The sequence below is a fragment of the Trichechus manatus genome, unplaced genomic scaffold (genome assembly GCF_000243295.1).
Source record: "Trichechus manatus latirostris isolate Lorelei unplaced genomic scaffold, TriManLat1.0 scaffold00151, whole genome shotgun sequence".
Lineage (NCBI taxonomy): Eukaryota > Metazoa > Chordata > Mammalia > Sirenia > Trichechidae > Trichechus > Trichechus manatus.
Window position 1 is genome coordinate 6770217 of NW_004444087.1, and position 16312 is coordinate 6786528.

Consider the following 16312-nt stretch of genomic DNA (forward strand, 5'->3'; position numbering starts at 1 on the left):
AGGACATTGACCCAGGGACTCAGGTCACACAGGACATTTACCCAGGGACTCAGGTCACACAGGACATTGACCAAGGACTCAGATCACACAGGACACTGACCCAGGGGCCCAGGTCGCAAAGGACTTTGACCCAGGGACTCAGGTCACACAGGACATTGACCCAGGACTCAGGTCACAAAGGACATTGACCCAGGGGCCCAGGTCACACAGGATATTGACCCAGGGACTCAAGTCACATAGGACACCGACCCCGGGACCCAGGTCACACAGGACACTGACTCAGGGGCCCAGATCACACAGGACATTGACCCAGGGACTCAGGTCACACAGAACATTGACCCAGGGAATCAAATCACACAGGACATTGACCCAGGGACTCAGGTCACACAGGACATTGACCAGGGACTCAGGTCACAAAGGACATTGACCCAGGGACCCAGATCACACAGGACATTGACCCAGGAGCCCAGGGTCACACACAGAATTTCCCCAGGGGCCCAGGTCACACAGGACATTGACCCGGGGGCCCAGGTCACACAGGACACTGACCCAGGGGCCCAGGTCACATAGGACATTGACCCAGGAGCCCAGGGTCACACACAGAGTTGCCCCAGGAGCCCAGGCTCTCTAGAGGAGACCACAGGACTCTCATCCAGGCCTCTGGTCCTAAGAGGAGGCTATGTCAGCCCTTTCTTACACACCCCCACTGAAGTCCCCTCCCAAGGTCACCCTTTCTTGGTTTGGGCAGCTTGGACTGCACTCAGGTTGCCCCTTTTCCCCCCTTTGCCTGTCTTGGCAGGGTGAAAAAGGCCAAGCTTGAGAAAGCTGTGGGGCTGAGCTCAGGCAAGGCTGCCCAGGACAGGCTCCCACCCAGTGCCCTGGGCCTTGTCAGAGCCCGCTGCCCCACAGAGGGAGTGGCCCCTGGCCCATCCGCACAGACCCACACTTACAGATGGCCCCATCATGGCCCGCTCTCCAGTCAGGCCCTGTAGAAAACCAAACAAAGATGGTCAGGCCCTGCTTACACTGACCCAACTCCTTGGCCTCCCCACCCCACCGCACAGAGCTCCAGGGCTGAAAGACAGGATGGGAGGGGGATGGTATGGAAGAAATCCATACTTGGGGATGGGAGTGGGGAGTTGGGGGGAGCTCCAGGTCCTGGAGCACCCTCCACTGGCTGGTGTATGGTCTTGGGCCCAGCTGAGCCTTTGGTCTTCTCATCTGTGAAGTGGGGCAACACCAAATTCAGCTACCACAGGAAGAATGGAAAAGAATAGCAAAGCACACATCCTCCAGCATTGGAGAGAAGGACCCTGAGAGAATGAGTAATATTATTAATGACAATCATGACGGTCCCCTGCGTGGCATCCCTATTGGTGCTGGTGGCCAGCCCAGATGGCACCCAGAGCTCCGGAAGTGTGTGTCCCACTGTCCTCCACTATCTCCACTCAGCTCACCAGGAGGCACCCCGCTCTACCTGTCCAAAGTGGAACTCTTGGTTTCCCCCAGTCCCACCCCCTCAGTCTTCCCTTCTCAGGAAATGGCTCCAGGATCCTCCCAGCTGCTTGAGGCAGACACCTGGGGGTTAACCTAGGGCTTCCCTTTCCATCACTCCCAAATTCACTCCATCTGTCCATTCACTCATTGTATTGGGTAAATCTGCTGCAAAAGACCTCTTTAAAGTGTTAAAAAGCAAAGATGTCACCTTGAGGACTAAGGTGCACTTGACCCAAGCTGTGGTGTTTTCAATAGCCTCATATGCACGCGAAAGCTGGACAATAAATAAGGAAGACCGAAGAAGAATTGATGCCTTTGAATTATGGTGTTGGCGAAGAATATTGAATATACCGTGGACTGCCAAAAGAACGAACAAATCTGTCTTGAAAGAAGTACAGCCAGAATGATCCTTAGAAACAAGGATGGCAAGGCTTCGTCTCACATACTTTGGACATGTTATCAGGAGGGAGCAGTTCCTGGAGAAGGACATCATGCTTGGTAAAGTAGACGGTCAGTGAAAAAGAGGAAGACCCTCAAGGAGATGGACTGACACAGCAGCTGCAATAATGGGCTCAAGCATAGTGATTGTGAGGAGGGCGCAGGACCGGGCAATGTCAGAACCAACTCAACGGCACCTAACAAGAACAATAATATTCACTTTTCCATTTTTACCAAAAAAAAAAACAAAAAAACAAAAAAACAAACCCATGCCATCAAGTTGATTCTGACTCATAGCGACCCTATAGGATAGAGTAGAACTGACCCATAGGGTTTCCAGGGCTGTAAATCTTTATGGAAGCAGACTGCCATATCTTTCTCCTGAGAAGAAACTGGTGAGTTTGAACCAACGACCTTTTGGTTAGCAGCTGAGGGCTTTAATCACTGTGCTACCAGGTCTCCCGCCATTCCTACCATCACCACCTTCATGCAAGTTGTCGTCAAGTCTCCGTCTCCCTCCCCATAGCCTCTTCCTGGTCTCCCTGCCTTACTCCTCTCTACCACGACCTTCATTCTTCCAGAACAGCCCGAGGGGCCTTTTAAAGATGTAAATCCGATCCTGGAACCTCTGTCCCTGAAACTCAATGAATTCTAGGCCCACTTTGACAGAAGTCCACACTTTGGCCCCTCTCCTCCCACTCCTCAACCTCATCTTTGCTCCTGCCTCAGGGCCTTTGCACCTGCTCTTTCCTCTATCTAGAATGCTCTTTCTCAAGATCTTTGCACGGTTGCTCCTGGCTACTCAGGTCTCAGCTGAAGCATCACCTCCCCACACCTGTCACACACCCTCCCTTTCTGCTGACTTTTCATCACATCACCCTATTTAGTTCTTACCAAACGCTGTAACTTTCTTGTTTATTCCCTTCCTTGCATCTTTACTGTCTGCATCTCCCATTAGACTGTCAGCTTCGAGAGGGCAGGGATCGATCCTGACTCTCTTGTCCTCTACTGTGACCCCATGCCTGGTACAGTGCCTGACGCAACTGAGGACCTGGGAAATAGTTTCATGAATAGAGCATTTACGAAGGGTCTCCTGTGGGCCGAGAGTTTTACATCTCTTATCCCGTTTCCTTCTCACAATAATCCTGCCCAGGAAGGATTTTATCCTCATTTCACAGGTGGGGAAACTGAGGCTCAGAATTGCTCAGTGCCTTGCTCAGAGTCACCCAGTTGGAAAGTGGCAGAGGTGGGCTTCAAACCCAGGCCTGTCTGCCCTGCTCAGAGGAGACAGGAGGGGCCACCATCATGGTCTCTTCTCATTCCCTTTCTAACTCCTGTCCTTGGGTCCCCCTGCCAGTCCTTGTCAGTCTTCAGAGGCCTCAGCCCCTTGGCAAAAGAAGGCTATAGTGGCTAGATGGCCAGACTGTCCCCTGGTCCCTGGCGAAGCCACAGACCAGCACCTGTGTGGTGAGCAGAGGTGGCAGGAGGCCATTCTGACATTAGCCTCTGGGGACTAAGCACGGAACCACTTCATCCCTCAGCGTGGTGGCCTCGGCGGGCTCTGGTGGTGGGTTTCAGAAAGGGCTCCTTGGGGCCTGTCCACTGGGGCCTTGGGGAGCTTAGGACAGGCTGGTGTTGCCAGGTGCCCTCTATTTTTCCTGCCCTCACCACAGACCCTCAGCCTTAGAGAAGGACCAAGGTTTGGGCCACCACTAGGAGGGAAGGGGTCAAAACGGCCAGCAGCCAGAGACCCCCGCCCACCCCAGTCCCCAAACTGGTGCTGGTCATATCCTCTTGAGGGGGCTGGACCAGCAGCTCTTCCTCAGTCTCCTCCAGCCTCCTTGGGTCTCTTGGGCCTGGGTCCCCACAAGGCTGCTGTGGGCATGGTCTGTATAGCCACCGAGGCTGCCCTGCCCCCAAAAACCTGGAAGACCCTGAAAGTAGACCTCCTAGCCGGATGGGGACTGCATTCATCCTTGGCAGGGATGAGGCAGCTGGAGAAAGGCTGAGAGGACTTGGAGTCACCCAATCCCAGCTGGGACCCTTGCTCTGCACCTCCCCCTGGCCATGTGACCCAGGCCAGTGACCAAACCTCACTGAGCTTTCCCTTTCCCATTGCTGCTGGGATGAAATGATGGGATCAACTGAAAGCAATCGGCATGAGGAGGTCTGGCTCTTGCCCCTGACCAGCCCTGTTGGCTGTGGATTTGGCAGCTGGGGCACCTGGCAGTCCCCAGCTCTCACTCCCTCTCTCCCTCCTCCCTTAGCTTTTGTCAGGGCTGCACACATCCAGCCTGGAAGGAGGAAAGACCCGAGAACTGGGCAGCTCCTGGGGGGCATGTGAGCCATGGCCAGACAACTTCCCTTCCCCACCGCCTCCTCTGGCCTCTCTGTCCCTCACCCCCCTCCTGTGCCTCTGTCTCTCCCTTCTCTCTGTCCTCCCCAGCCTCGATCACTGTCATTCTTTCTCTCCCGCACCCTGGCCCTCTCCCAGCCTATGGCCGGGGCTCCTAGGGGCCAGGAGGCTGTGGACCTAGACTCATGGCTCACCTGTCCTGCTCCACCTGGTCCAGGAGCAGATCAGGCCTGAGGGCCTCCCCACTCGTCCCTCAGCCTGGGAGGGCCTTCCCCCCATGCGTGTCCTGCCCAAGAGCCTCATCTGTACCTGAGTCTGCCCTGTGATGTGTGTCCAGGCACGGCCACCGTTAGGGCTCCTGCCCATTCCTCTCCACCTCCCGTGTTCCTCAGCCATCCTTCCCCCCTGCACAAAGCGGGGACAAGGCACAGGCAGGAGCTATGCAATTCTAGTTCTTTGGTGCCTAGAACATGAGCTCTCTGAGGGCCAGAACTGCGGGTGCTGCTCCAGGCTGTATCCTTAGCACCCAACTCGGTCAGTGAATATTGATGAATGAACCTGTGGGACCCCAGAGGTCCCCCCACAGCCTAGTGGCCACCTCTCCAGCCACCCCCACCCTACAAAGCCTGAGCTCCAGGGAGGGGCTCTGTACAGCCCAATGAGGCCCACATGGGGGCTGCAGGGAGGGCCACCCCCTTTCTGCCTCTCTGCGGGGTCTTCTGGTGCCTTCCGTCTGTCCCCGGCTCCCACAGGGGACCCGCTGCACAGGCATGGCCACCTCGCGGTTCACCTCTCTTTCGCTCCCTGTAACAATCCCACTCTTTGGGTCTCAGTTAACTCATCCATGAAATGGGTCTGATGCTAACGGCTCCTCAAAGAGCCTGGCACAGGGAGCATGGGCAGGAAAGGGAGGCTGCTGATAAGAAAACCAGAATCTGGCCAGATGGGTGGGGACCGATGGCTGCTTCCTTTTTGAGACTTCCATGGTGTTAAGAGACCTGGATTCACCTTTCTTGGGGAGACAGTGCCCTCCCTGCCCCCATCCCTCCTGGCTAGAAACGGGAAAATTCCTACCTGGGATCCGGGAGCACCTGGGGGCCCTGGGGGGCCGTGCGGTCCAGGGGGACCTGTTGGCAAAGTCGCAGATAGTCAGCTAGGGCCTGAGAAGCCCACTACCCCCATCAGCTCTGAAGGCACACACTCCCCACCCTCCTGCCCCAGCCCCTGCCCTGGGTCTGTCTCCTGTGGGGAGCAGAAAAGGTATGCATCCCCAGGCCCCACCTCCACCCGACTCCTCACCTGAACCGCCCCCTGGGCCTCCCTCCTGTGACCCAGACCCCCGCAGCCCCTACGTTTCAACCTGCCCCAACTCCCAGGGCCTCACTCCCATGTCGCCCCAAGCCTGGAAGAGCTGGGAGGCCAGGGAGGGTGTCAGCCCAGTCTCTCCCCTCCCACCTCAGCCAGTCAGTCCCCTGATAAATCTCCCCACATGTACCCCTGCTTGGAACCTCGGACCCGGCCCCTCAGAAGCCACCCACCTTGCCTGGGTCACGATAGCAGCATCCTGGCCGTCACTCTCCATGAGGCCACCCAGAGTTAGCTTTCAGCCATGCAAATCCAGCCAGGTCCCTCTCAGGGCTCCTGAAGCCCTCAGCCTGGCCCCTCCCCACCCTCATGTCCCCAGATGCCCCACTGGAAAGTTCCTCTGCCCGTGTGTTTGCCACTGCTGTTTCCTCCACCTGGAATGCCCTTCCCTATACCACACCTTCCCCAGCAACCCCTTTCCTACTAGTTTTAGGTTGAGCATCCTCCTCCAGGAAGCCTTCTGGCACCTACCCCAGCAGCCACCTGCCACACCCCTGTTGGTTTGCATGTCTGTCTCCCCCAGGGGCCAGGGAGTGCCAGAGGGGCAGGCTGGGTCTGAGGTGGTGATGGGGTGATGCCGTGTGCCAGGCCCCCTCCGAGGGTCAGCTGGGAGGAAGAATGAGCCTCTGACCCCAGTGGCCCCTGTGCCTCCTGGGCTGCAGTGCACCAGTCGGTGGAACGTGGATCTGGCTCAGTCTAGTCAACAAGCAAACAAATACACTCCCCCCATCAGAGCACTCCGAGGCCACAGCAAACTTCTAGAAGTTCTCAGATGGCTCATGCTCACTCTGCACCTGCTTCGAGTGTTTGTTCAAATTCTCCTTTGAGTGAGGCCCACCCTGACCACAGGAGCGGCCTCCCCACTCCCCACTCCTGCCTGTTCTGCTTCTCACTGACCATGTTCCCATTTCTTGAAGAACTGACTTAACAGGGTTTGCTTTCCTCGCTATGAGTCGGAATCGACTCGACGGCAATGGGTTTGGGTTGTTCTTTTTCTTCCTTGCCAGACCATACATGCCACACGGACAGGAATCCTCATCTTGTTCACCAAAGTCTCTGGGAGCCTGGAGCCCTGCTCAGCACACTGCTCCATACATATTTCTCGAATACACGACAAAGTAAGTGAATGATGAGGAACAAGTTCCCAGGCCTGGAGCTGCACTCAGGCGCCCTGTCAGCCGGCTCCTGGCCTCTGCGGCTCATTCATTCATTCATTCATTGGTAGCACACCAGCAGGCGCGACATCCATACAGCTGGGTGGGCAGTGGGGCCAAGCTGGGCAGTCAACCAGGCCCATGCTCTTCCTCCTCCCTCAGCGAAGATGCGAGGAGGTTGAGGGTCAGACCAGGAGGTCACGCTCATCCCCTGGGCCTTTTGTTTTGGGCGTTGCTGGCCAGGGCCTCCTTGCTGGTCATTGGACCTTTCCCACCATTTTCACAAGGGCCCTGATGCTGACCCCATGTCTCCGCCTCAGCCTGGGCCTCCGGTACACCAGTACTTCCCCACTCTGGCCACACAAGGACAGCCCAGGGCTGCTTCATGTGGGTGCTGGGCCCAAGAAATGTGGGTTCCTCTGCTCTGTTGCACAGGAGAGCTGCAGCCCTGACGGTGGGGCTGACCCAGGCCCCAGCACCCTGCTAAGTTCAGGGGCCCCCAACAGGCGTCAGCCTCCTCAAGGCCCCTGGGCTTGGGCCAAGCCCAGGAGAGGGTGCCCCAATCCAGGCCAGCCTGGGATACTGCCCTCTCCCTTACCTGGTGGCCCAGGGGGGCCCCGGGGCCCTGGGACACCCGCCAGCACCGTGTCCACAACAGCAGACGCCAGCTGTGAGTCTCCGCCTGTGGGGACAGCAGAGTGACCTACAGCAGCGTTCAGGCCCCGGAGTGGGTGGGCACCTGTGACCCCACCGGCCAGCGGACACTATTGCTCTCACTGCTCAGAAGAGCACACTGGGCCCAGCAGTCAAAGGGCAGAGCGGCAGGCACAAATCTCCACCGGAACATTCCAGACCTTCAGACCCTGGCCTGCCCCCCCCCATGCCCACATCACGCCCAGGCACATTGAGGCACCAACAGCCGGACCCCCAGGTGGCCTCTCCTCCGGGCTCCACCCTACGTGCCTGTCCTGATGCCCCGACGGGCTCCATCCTCGGGCCTCCTCCGGAAAGCCCTCCCTGCCCACCTCTGAGCTGCGGTGCCTTGGGCTGCCTCCATCATGGTAGTCACACTGCTGGGGGATGGGGGTCTCTCCCGGCCTGGGACCCTGATGTGACTTCCCTCCCCAGCCTCAGAGTCAGACCCAGAGCAGCCAGGGCCTAGAAAACGGCTGGGATTGGGTGGCCGCTCCTCAGCACCCCCCACAGAAACTTGCCCCTACACCACCCCACCCTTAGACCACCCTGCCCCTGGACCACCTCCACCCCTAAACCACCCCACCCTGGACCACTCCCACCTTGGACAACCCCCACCCAGGGCCACCCCACCTCTGGACCACCCCCACCCCTAAACCACCCCACCCTGGACCACTCCCACCCTGGACAACCCCCACCCAGGGCCACCCCACCTCTGGACCACCCCCACCCCTAAACCACCCCACCCTGGACCACTCCCACCCTGGACAACCCCCACCCAGGGCCACCCCACCTCTGGACCACCCCCACCCCTAAACCACCCCACCCTGGACCACCCCCCCCCCTGCACCACCCCCCCCCTGGGCCACCTTCACCCTGGACCACCCCCACCCAGGACCACCCCACCCCTGCACCAGCCCCACCCTGAAAGGCCGCCAGCCACACAGTCCCCACAGGCTGCCCTTGCTGGGGCATCTCCAGCCTTCCCGAACACTCCCTCCCCAGCCCTCAGAACACCTCCCTTCCTTGTGGACCCCAAGGTTGGGGGTCCTGTCTTAGGAGGCCCTGACTGGTACAGGCCAGTGAACAGAGTGACCACTGGGGGGTCAGGACCCCAGAAGCAGAGGGCTGAGCACTGGGCAGGGACTGGCCACTCTGTGGACAAGAGTAGCAGAGGTCCAGCACTGCCCCCCACAAACCTCCACCCAGGTGCAGCCTCGCTCCTAAACCTATCCCCCACTCCCTGAGCAGGGTCTGTTTCCCCAGATCCTTGGGGGGCAAAGCTGATGCCTCGGGAAACAGCAGCCCAGTCCTGCCCACCGAGCCCCTCAGGCGCACACTCACTGTCTTTGTCCGTGGGTGGCTGCAGGGCGTAGAGGACGCCTTGGGGACCGTTGGTGGAGAGGCCCGGGCTGCCTGCTGGGCCAGGTGGGCCAGGGGGGCCGGGTCGCCCCACCTCTCCAGGAAGCCCACGGGGCCCTGGTGGCCCCAAGAGCCCTACAGTTGAGAGAAGAGGAGTTTCTGTGAGGGGCTGGGCCTGGCGGCTGAGACATTATAGGTGGGGAAACTGAGGCCTTGAAGGGGATGGGATTGACCAGGGTCACATGGTCAGTCAGTGGTGACCTCCTGACCCGTCTCTCAGGGCATATCCCGGAATGTAACTGAAATGACTTCCCCTTTCCCACCAAGTCCAGCACGGTTGGGGGTGGGAGGTGAGGGAGGCAAGACAATGGGGACTCAACCTGCACCGCTCTAGCACTGTAGCATCCAGCTGTGCCTCCCAGGGGCCTGAACTCTGGGGCAGGGGCACCAGCCTGGGCCTGCTGTGCACCTACCTTGACCAGGGGTCACTCCCCCACAGGCCCCAGTGGGGCTGGGGAGAGGGACTTGAGAACAACCCCCTGGCCCCCAGTAGGCCCCATCCACAGACCTGCACCCGAAGCTCCTCAGGGCCTCCTCTCTGTGAGCCCGCTGGAGCCTTCCTGAGGCCACAAGGTGGGATGTCCAGCTCACACAGAGGGGACAGGCCTGTGTTTGGCTACTATTGCCCATCTAACTGTGATCCTGGGTGGGGGCAGAGATGGGGGATAGGAGGAGTGAACCCAGAGCTCCAAGAGGGCGGTTGCACCCTAGCAAGATCAAGAGGTGTATGGGACGCCTCACCTGTTCGAGTGAGAGAGAAAGCTTAGCCAACCCCGCCAATGGACAAAGCCCTGTTGGGGAAGAGGGTATCCTTACCGGGAGGCCCTGCTGGGCCCTTCTCTCCTGTCTGACCCTGGTCACCTTTGGAGCCTGGGGGGCCTGCAGGCCCTGGTGGTCCCATCTGCCCCGGGGGCCCTGCCGAGGGAATGAGTTAAAGCACACCCTGGGCCAAGCTGCTCACCGATGGCTCCAGGCCTGCCCACCTGGGCTGTCTGGTTGACCTCCCCCAGGATCCCTGCCCATTGGGGGGCCCCCTACACCAGCTAAGGAGTCACCAACACCTGTGTCAGTCATCACAGTTTATAAACCACTTTTAGACCCATTAACTTCTAAGTGCTTGGCTATGAGCCAGAAGGCTGGCAATTCGAACCCAACAAGGTTCCACGTGAAAAAGACCTGGTGATCTGTTTTCATAAATATTACAGCTAAGAAAACCCTATGGGTCAGTTCTACTGTGTCATATGCGGTCCCTACAAATCAGAATCTACTCGATGGTACCCAACAACAACAAATCCCAAGAGGTATTTTTGTTCCCATTTTACAGGTGGGGACACTGAGGCTTAGAAAGGTTTGGTCCCTTGCTCAAGGTCACAGAGCCAGGAAGTAGATGAGCCACGCACTCAGGACACTCGGGTTTCTTAACTCCAAGTCCCTCTCGCTCACCACTTCCTACTGTCAGAGAAACAGGCTGTGGCAGGTGTCCCCCAGTGTGGCCTTCTAGGCATGGGCATGGGCACACTGGAGCACCAAAGGACACAGCTCTGGCTCCGGAGTCTCTGTGGTTAAGAGTGGAAAACGGAGCTGTGTGGCCTGGGTAGTCGCCTCCCTCTGGGCTGCCAGCGCAGGACGCTCGGAGTTGTTTTGTTGCAGAACTGATGGAGCCATCCTGCACTTAAGGCTCTTCCAGCTCAGACAGCATGACTCTGTGGTCTGGAAGGAGGGGCTTGGCCAAGGCTGCTGGCACCAGAGACTCCCAACCACTCTCAGGGACTTCAGGGCCAGCCAGGCATGCCCCGGTTTAACCATTTGTAGGGTTTGCGCACCACCTGGTGGCCACATTTTGGAACTGCACTTTCCTGTGGTAGAGTTGCCCAGGACACTCAATGTCCATCCCTACCTTCCACCAAGAAGGTCTGGGGCCTGGGCCCATGGAGGGTGAGAAGCTCCTATCCTCATTTCTAGAAGGAAGATTTGAAGAAGGTGGGCAGATCTCTAAGGGTGAGACCTTGGGACAGTGGCTAGAGGGGCAAACCAAGGGGCCCAAGGTGAGATAAGGCCCCCAGGGGCCCCTCCCTGTAGCAGGTCTCCACAGCCTCCAGCCCCTTCAGAAGCGTGATAAGTACCCACTCCTCCTCCCGGGCCCCCCTGGAGGACATCTCTGCTTGAGACACAGGCTTGACCTGAAAGTCCAACTCTGCGGAGGGTCTGCACTGCCCCCAGCACCAGGACAGACTCAGACACGGAAACAGGACAGAGGAGGAAGGACAGGGGGTGGGGGTCAAAGAGCTGAATCTAGCAGAGGATGCTAAGATGCTGGGGCTCAAATGGGAGAGAGCAGGGGAAGGAGGCGTCACTTCTGAAGGGCTCTATGGGACAGAGAATTAGTGAGGCGAAATGCCCTGGTCTGCTGGGCAACCCCAGGAGAGTTACCTAACTTCTCTGAGCTTCGATTTTCTCCCCTGCAACCCCAAACTCCACGAGCTTATTACAAAGATTAGAAATGATATCTCTACAGACCAGGGTGATATAAAAAGATTTAATAACTGGCACAGCACCGATACTGACCAGTTAGAATGGACACCGGCCTTCCACCCTTGGGTTCAGCTGTACTGACACGAGCTAGCTAAACATCTGCCTAGGGTAAAACCCCAGCACAGCGCCTGCCACAAAGCAGACATTCACCAATTGTAACTATTATTATTACAATTGTATTACTATTCTGCAGGCCCAGAGTGCAGAGCCCAGACTAATAAGTAAAAGCAGCAGAGAGAAAATTTTAGCCATGACTTAAGGGAGTCACATGTCTTCCATTTCCAACCAGTGTTCAGGGAGGAGCCTCCAGGAGATTATGGAAAGTTGTAGAATTGAGCCAAGCAAAGATGCGGCTAGGCTGGGGGCTTGTGTGCCGATGCCGAGGGGCAGGGTGGGTAATGAGGACAGTAGCTGGGCTGTAAGACAGTCGGGAATGGCGGAGACTGCGGCAAACTGCAGAGCTTGGACCAGGTCTGCAGGGGCAGCTGAGCCTGAACTGCAGCTAATTGTTTCCTAAGGGACTGCCAGCCCCGGATCTTCTGGTTTTTAAGTAAAGCCAGACATCCTGATTTTTACGTGAAATCCCCCAATTTTTAAATGTTAGCTCAATTGTTTAAAATGCCATGTGGGCTGAAGCAAACCCCCCTGAGGGCCGTTTGATGCAGAGGGCCTGGTGGTGACCTATTTACTGAGGCCCTGGGAGGCCGCGTCCCGAGCCTCCCCGACCCGCCCAAGCCCTCCCCTTTCAGGCCTCTCTCACCCGCCGGGCCAGCAGGCCTTCTCCTTCGGGGCCCCGGGTGGGCGAGAGGGATGGCATCAGGGAGGAAGTCCTCGTTCCAGGGTGCCAGGGTGCTCTGGGGGGCCGGCAGGTCGTTGTCCGGGCCTGAGGGTAGCTCTGCTGCTTCCAACAGGAGAACCTGAGCCAGGAGAAGAGCAGAGGGTCAGACTTGGCCAGGCCAGGGGTAGGGACACACACATGCAGGGACACAACTTGTGCAGGGAGATAGGCCCCATGAGTCTGCAGCTGCCCATCCCTGCGTGTGGTCAACCATGCTCTTCAGTGAGGCCATCGTTCCCTTTGCTGGAATGCTCCTTCTCCTCACCCTGCTCCCCTTCCCATTTCAGGAGAGTCCTCCTGGACCCCCAGGCTTGAGCAGGTCCCCATCAGACACTGTGATACTCCCCATTCTTGTCGTCTGTGGCATGCGTCACTGTTTGTGATATGAGGTTTGTGACTGTTTAAGCGATGACTGAAGCTGCCCCCATTTCACCGGCAGCTAGCTCCCTCAGGGAGAGGCTTTGTGCATCTTGTTCCCCAGACCGTCTGTACGGTGCATGAATTCCTTGCTCAGGGAGTATTTGTGGATGGATGGGTGGATGGGTAGGTGGATGGACGGATGGGTTGGTAGGTGGGTGGATGGATGGGTGGGTAGGTGGATGGGTTGGTGGGTGGGTGGATGGATGGCTGGGTAGATGCATGGATGGATGGGTGGGTGGATGGATAGATGAAGGGATGGGTGGATGAGTGGATGTGTGTGTACGGATGGGTGGATAAACGGGTAGATGGATGGATTGGTAAAAAAGAAACAAACCCATTGCTGTTGAGTCGATTCTGATTCGCAGTGACCCTACAGGACAGAGCAGAACCGCCCCATAGGGTTTCCAAGGATGTAAATCTTTACAGAAGCAGACTGCCACATCTTTCTCCCATGGAGCTGCTGGTAGGTTTGAACCACTGACCTTTTGGTTAACAGCCGAGCACTTAACCACTGTGTCACCAGGGCTCCAGTGGATGGGTAGATGGGTATAAATGGACCCATAACAATGCATGGTTCATAGTAAGAGCTCCAGGAAAACATAGTGGCTGTGGTTTCCCAGGACCAGCCACTCCTTCTCTTCCTTTGAGGAGGGCAGGGATCAAAGACCTCAAAGACGCAGGGCCTGGGCCACAGGAACCATAAAAAAAAAAAAAAACAACCCATTGCCGTCATGTCGATTCTGACTCATATTGACCCTATAGGACAGAGTAGAACTACCCCATAGGGTTTCCAAGGAGTGGCTGGTGGATTCAAACTGCCAAAATTTTGGTTAGCAGCTGAGCTCTTAACCACTGCACCACCAGGCCTTTGGGCCACAGGAGGTTTCTCCTTAACTGAGTTAAGCTGAAAACCAGACCTCACGGGCCCCAGAGCATACCTGCTGTCCCCAAAGAGGCCAGCAGGGGGCGCTGCATGCCAGGGCTTGGCACAGGGCTGGCCAGCAGATGCTGGCTGCGTGGGATTGAGAACCTTTATTAGGCCCTCCGCGGGCAGACAGTGGCTGGGCGCCCCAGGCAATAGCAGATGGAGTCCCACCGTCCCGCTCCTGCCTCCCTTTGTGCCTTAGTGCCCTGATCTGCCCAAAGCGGAAGGTAAGAGTTTCCTCCGTGTCTCAGATTCCCTCTAGCTCTTGGGAGCAAGACCCCTGCACTCTGCTGAATTGCCTGACACCGTGGGCTGAGAGGTTCTGGGGCTGGGCTAGGGGCACTGTGATGGGGCCATAACCACTGACAACCAGTTTCACAAGTGCCGCCGCCCAAAGGCCTCCCACCCCTCACCCGCACAGACCCCCACTCCAAACACCAGAGCGCTGCGGACTCTCCCGGACCTGCCTCCCTCCAAATCCTCCACATCCAGGAGGGTAAGGGCCTGCCCCAGCGGCCACCCTGGGCCCCTCCTCGATGATCCCCCAGCCTGTCCTAGCGGCCTCCCTGGGCCTCTGGCCCCAGGCCCTGAACCAGCCTCCAGCCTCCCCCACCTCCATCTGCCGCCCTGGCCCCCTGAAGCCCCCTCAAACAACAGTGGAGTCAGTATCCCAGTGCAAAGTGAGCCTGGCCACACCCCTGCCCCCACCTCAGTGTCCCCACTCTTCTTACATGGGTGCCCCGCCCCTGCCCTCCATAGGCCTCACCCACCACTCCCCCCATCTGCTCTACTCCAGCGCCTCAGCCCCTAGTCCTTTGTTTCCCACTCCAGGCCCTGCTCCGCCCTGCCCCCTGACCTGGAAGACCTTTGGAGACTCAGTCGGATTAGCTGTCCTCTGTCCTGCATTCAGAAACCCTGGTGGTACAGTGGTTAAGAGCTACGGCTGCTAACCAAAAGGTCAGCAGTTCGAATCCACCAGGCGCTCTTTGGAAACTTTATGGGGCAGTTCTACTCTGTCCTATAGAGTCACTATGAGTTGGAATCAACTCAGTGGCAAGGGGTCTGGCCTTGCATTCCATCCTGACCTTCATCAGGTGGCCATTCCTCCCTGGGTGTCCCTTCACTCCCACCCCAATCTCTTTGGGCCAAGGGCTGGGCCTGTGGGGAGCCCTCAGGAGCTTAGGGTCTGCTCCAGCTCCTTCTGAAAACTAATCAGACAGGGATGGTGGGGACTGGCAGCCCCTTCCTGACAGACCCCGGTGTGCAGCTCGGGCTGAGGGACTGAGATGGGAAAGGCTCAGGCTCTGCAGCCACACAGGCCAGTTTGAATCCCAGCTCTCCCACTGTGTGACCTTGGGGAAGCGTTTTGCGACCTCTGTGTGCCTCAGTTTTCCTGTCAGCAAAATGGCCCCTCAGACCATGGAGAGCAAGCATGTAGCCCAGGGCTCTGGTTATTGCTGCTGACGCTGGGGGATCCCCGAAACCAAGCCTGGGCCTGGGCTGGGCAGGGTCTCATGGGAGCAGGCAAAGGCTCCCTCAGCCTCCTCATCACGAGCAGTTCTACAGTGTCCCTGGGCTGGTGACAATCACGGGGGTCCCTGGGAACAAGTGGCCTGCTTTGTTCCCAGCCCCAGCACGTGGGGGAGCTGGTGAGTGCCCAGCTGTGCTCAGGGCTCTGACCCAGCCGCCCTGGGCCTGTTCTGGGCCATGCAGCAGGACACAGCTCCTCTCCTGTACCAGGGTCCCCAGTCCTACTCCCGCCCCAGGCCTCAGTATCTCCTACTGGGCTGGGCAGGTGTGTTCCTGTCTTGCTAAGTTCCAGAGACCCCCAGGGCCACTTCTCTGAGCCCCTCCCCTTTCTGGTCCATGACACAGGAAAGGTCCCCGCAGCCACATCATGGGTGAGAAATAGAGGCACAGAGACTGCAAATGACCTGCCCGAGGCCACCAGCAAATGGGTGGTGGACCCAGGCCCTGTGCAGTGCCCTGTCCCCCAAACTACAGTGGATGTCCCTTCTCACAGCTCAGCACAGCCAGTTCGGCTGAGCTTCACAGAAGCACAGAGGAGGGAAGTGGCTTGCCTCAGGTCACACAGCAGCCTGGAGTAGAATCGGAATCCCCTGGGCTCCCTGTGAGGAGGGCATGCTTCTGATTCCTTCCCCAACCACTGAGCATCCTCCAGTCCCGATGTCTTCTGGGAAGGTGACTAGCTCTGGCCAAAGCTGGGGCTCTGGGACAGTGGGGAAGCTGAGGGCGACTGTGGCTGTGGGTGGTGCACGACAGGCTGGATCAGGGCAGTGGGCATGAGGATGGGGTAAGAGAGAATGCCAGGACCTGGTACCCTGGGGACTGGGGGCAGGAGGGTGGGTGGAAGCTGGCATGGCTCCCCCGTTTCTGGCCTAGCTGCTGGGGGGCACGGGAGGGAGCAGGTTTGGGGGTGAAGGTGGTGAGTGCAGTTGGGCATACTTGCACGGAGTGGCCCCATGGGTCTGGAGCTGAGGTGGGGCCGTCTAAAGCAGCCAAGGAAGCAGACAGGCGGGGAGGGGTGGAGGAGTCAGGAACAAGCAGCAGCACGGCAGGAGGGGTGGCAGGAACTCAGGGAAGAGCTCCCTGGGTTTTTGTGGCAGGGGACCTGCCACCTGAGGCATTGCTCCAGCGCAGAAGGCCTGGCA

At 58.2% G+C, this 16312-nt stretch overlaps 1 protein-coding gene across 2 annotated transcripts in view; it reads right to left on the reverse strand.

The window, feature by feature from the left end:
• Positions 1-16312, reverse strand: part of COL26A1 (collagen type XXVI alpha 1 chain) — a 211731-nt gene that overhangs the window by 5087 nt on the left and 190332 nt on the right. For both annotated transcript variants that reach the window (XM_023740274.1, XM_023740273.1), the window contains exons 8-13: positions 12218-12374; positions 9742-9840; positions 8848-9000; positions 7409-7492; positions 5366-5418; positions 951-986 (exon numbers count right to left, since the gene is read on the reverse strand). In XM_023740274.1, the coding sequence (XP_023596042.1) occupies positions 951-986; positions 5366-5418; positions 7409-7492; positions 8848-9000; positions 9742-9840; positions 12218-12374 (582 nt within the window). The remainder of the gene's footprint in view (positions 1-950; positions 987-5365; positions 5419-7408; positions 7493-8847; positions 9001-9741; positions 9841-12217; positions 12375-16312) is intronic.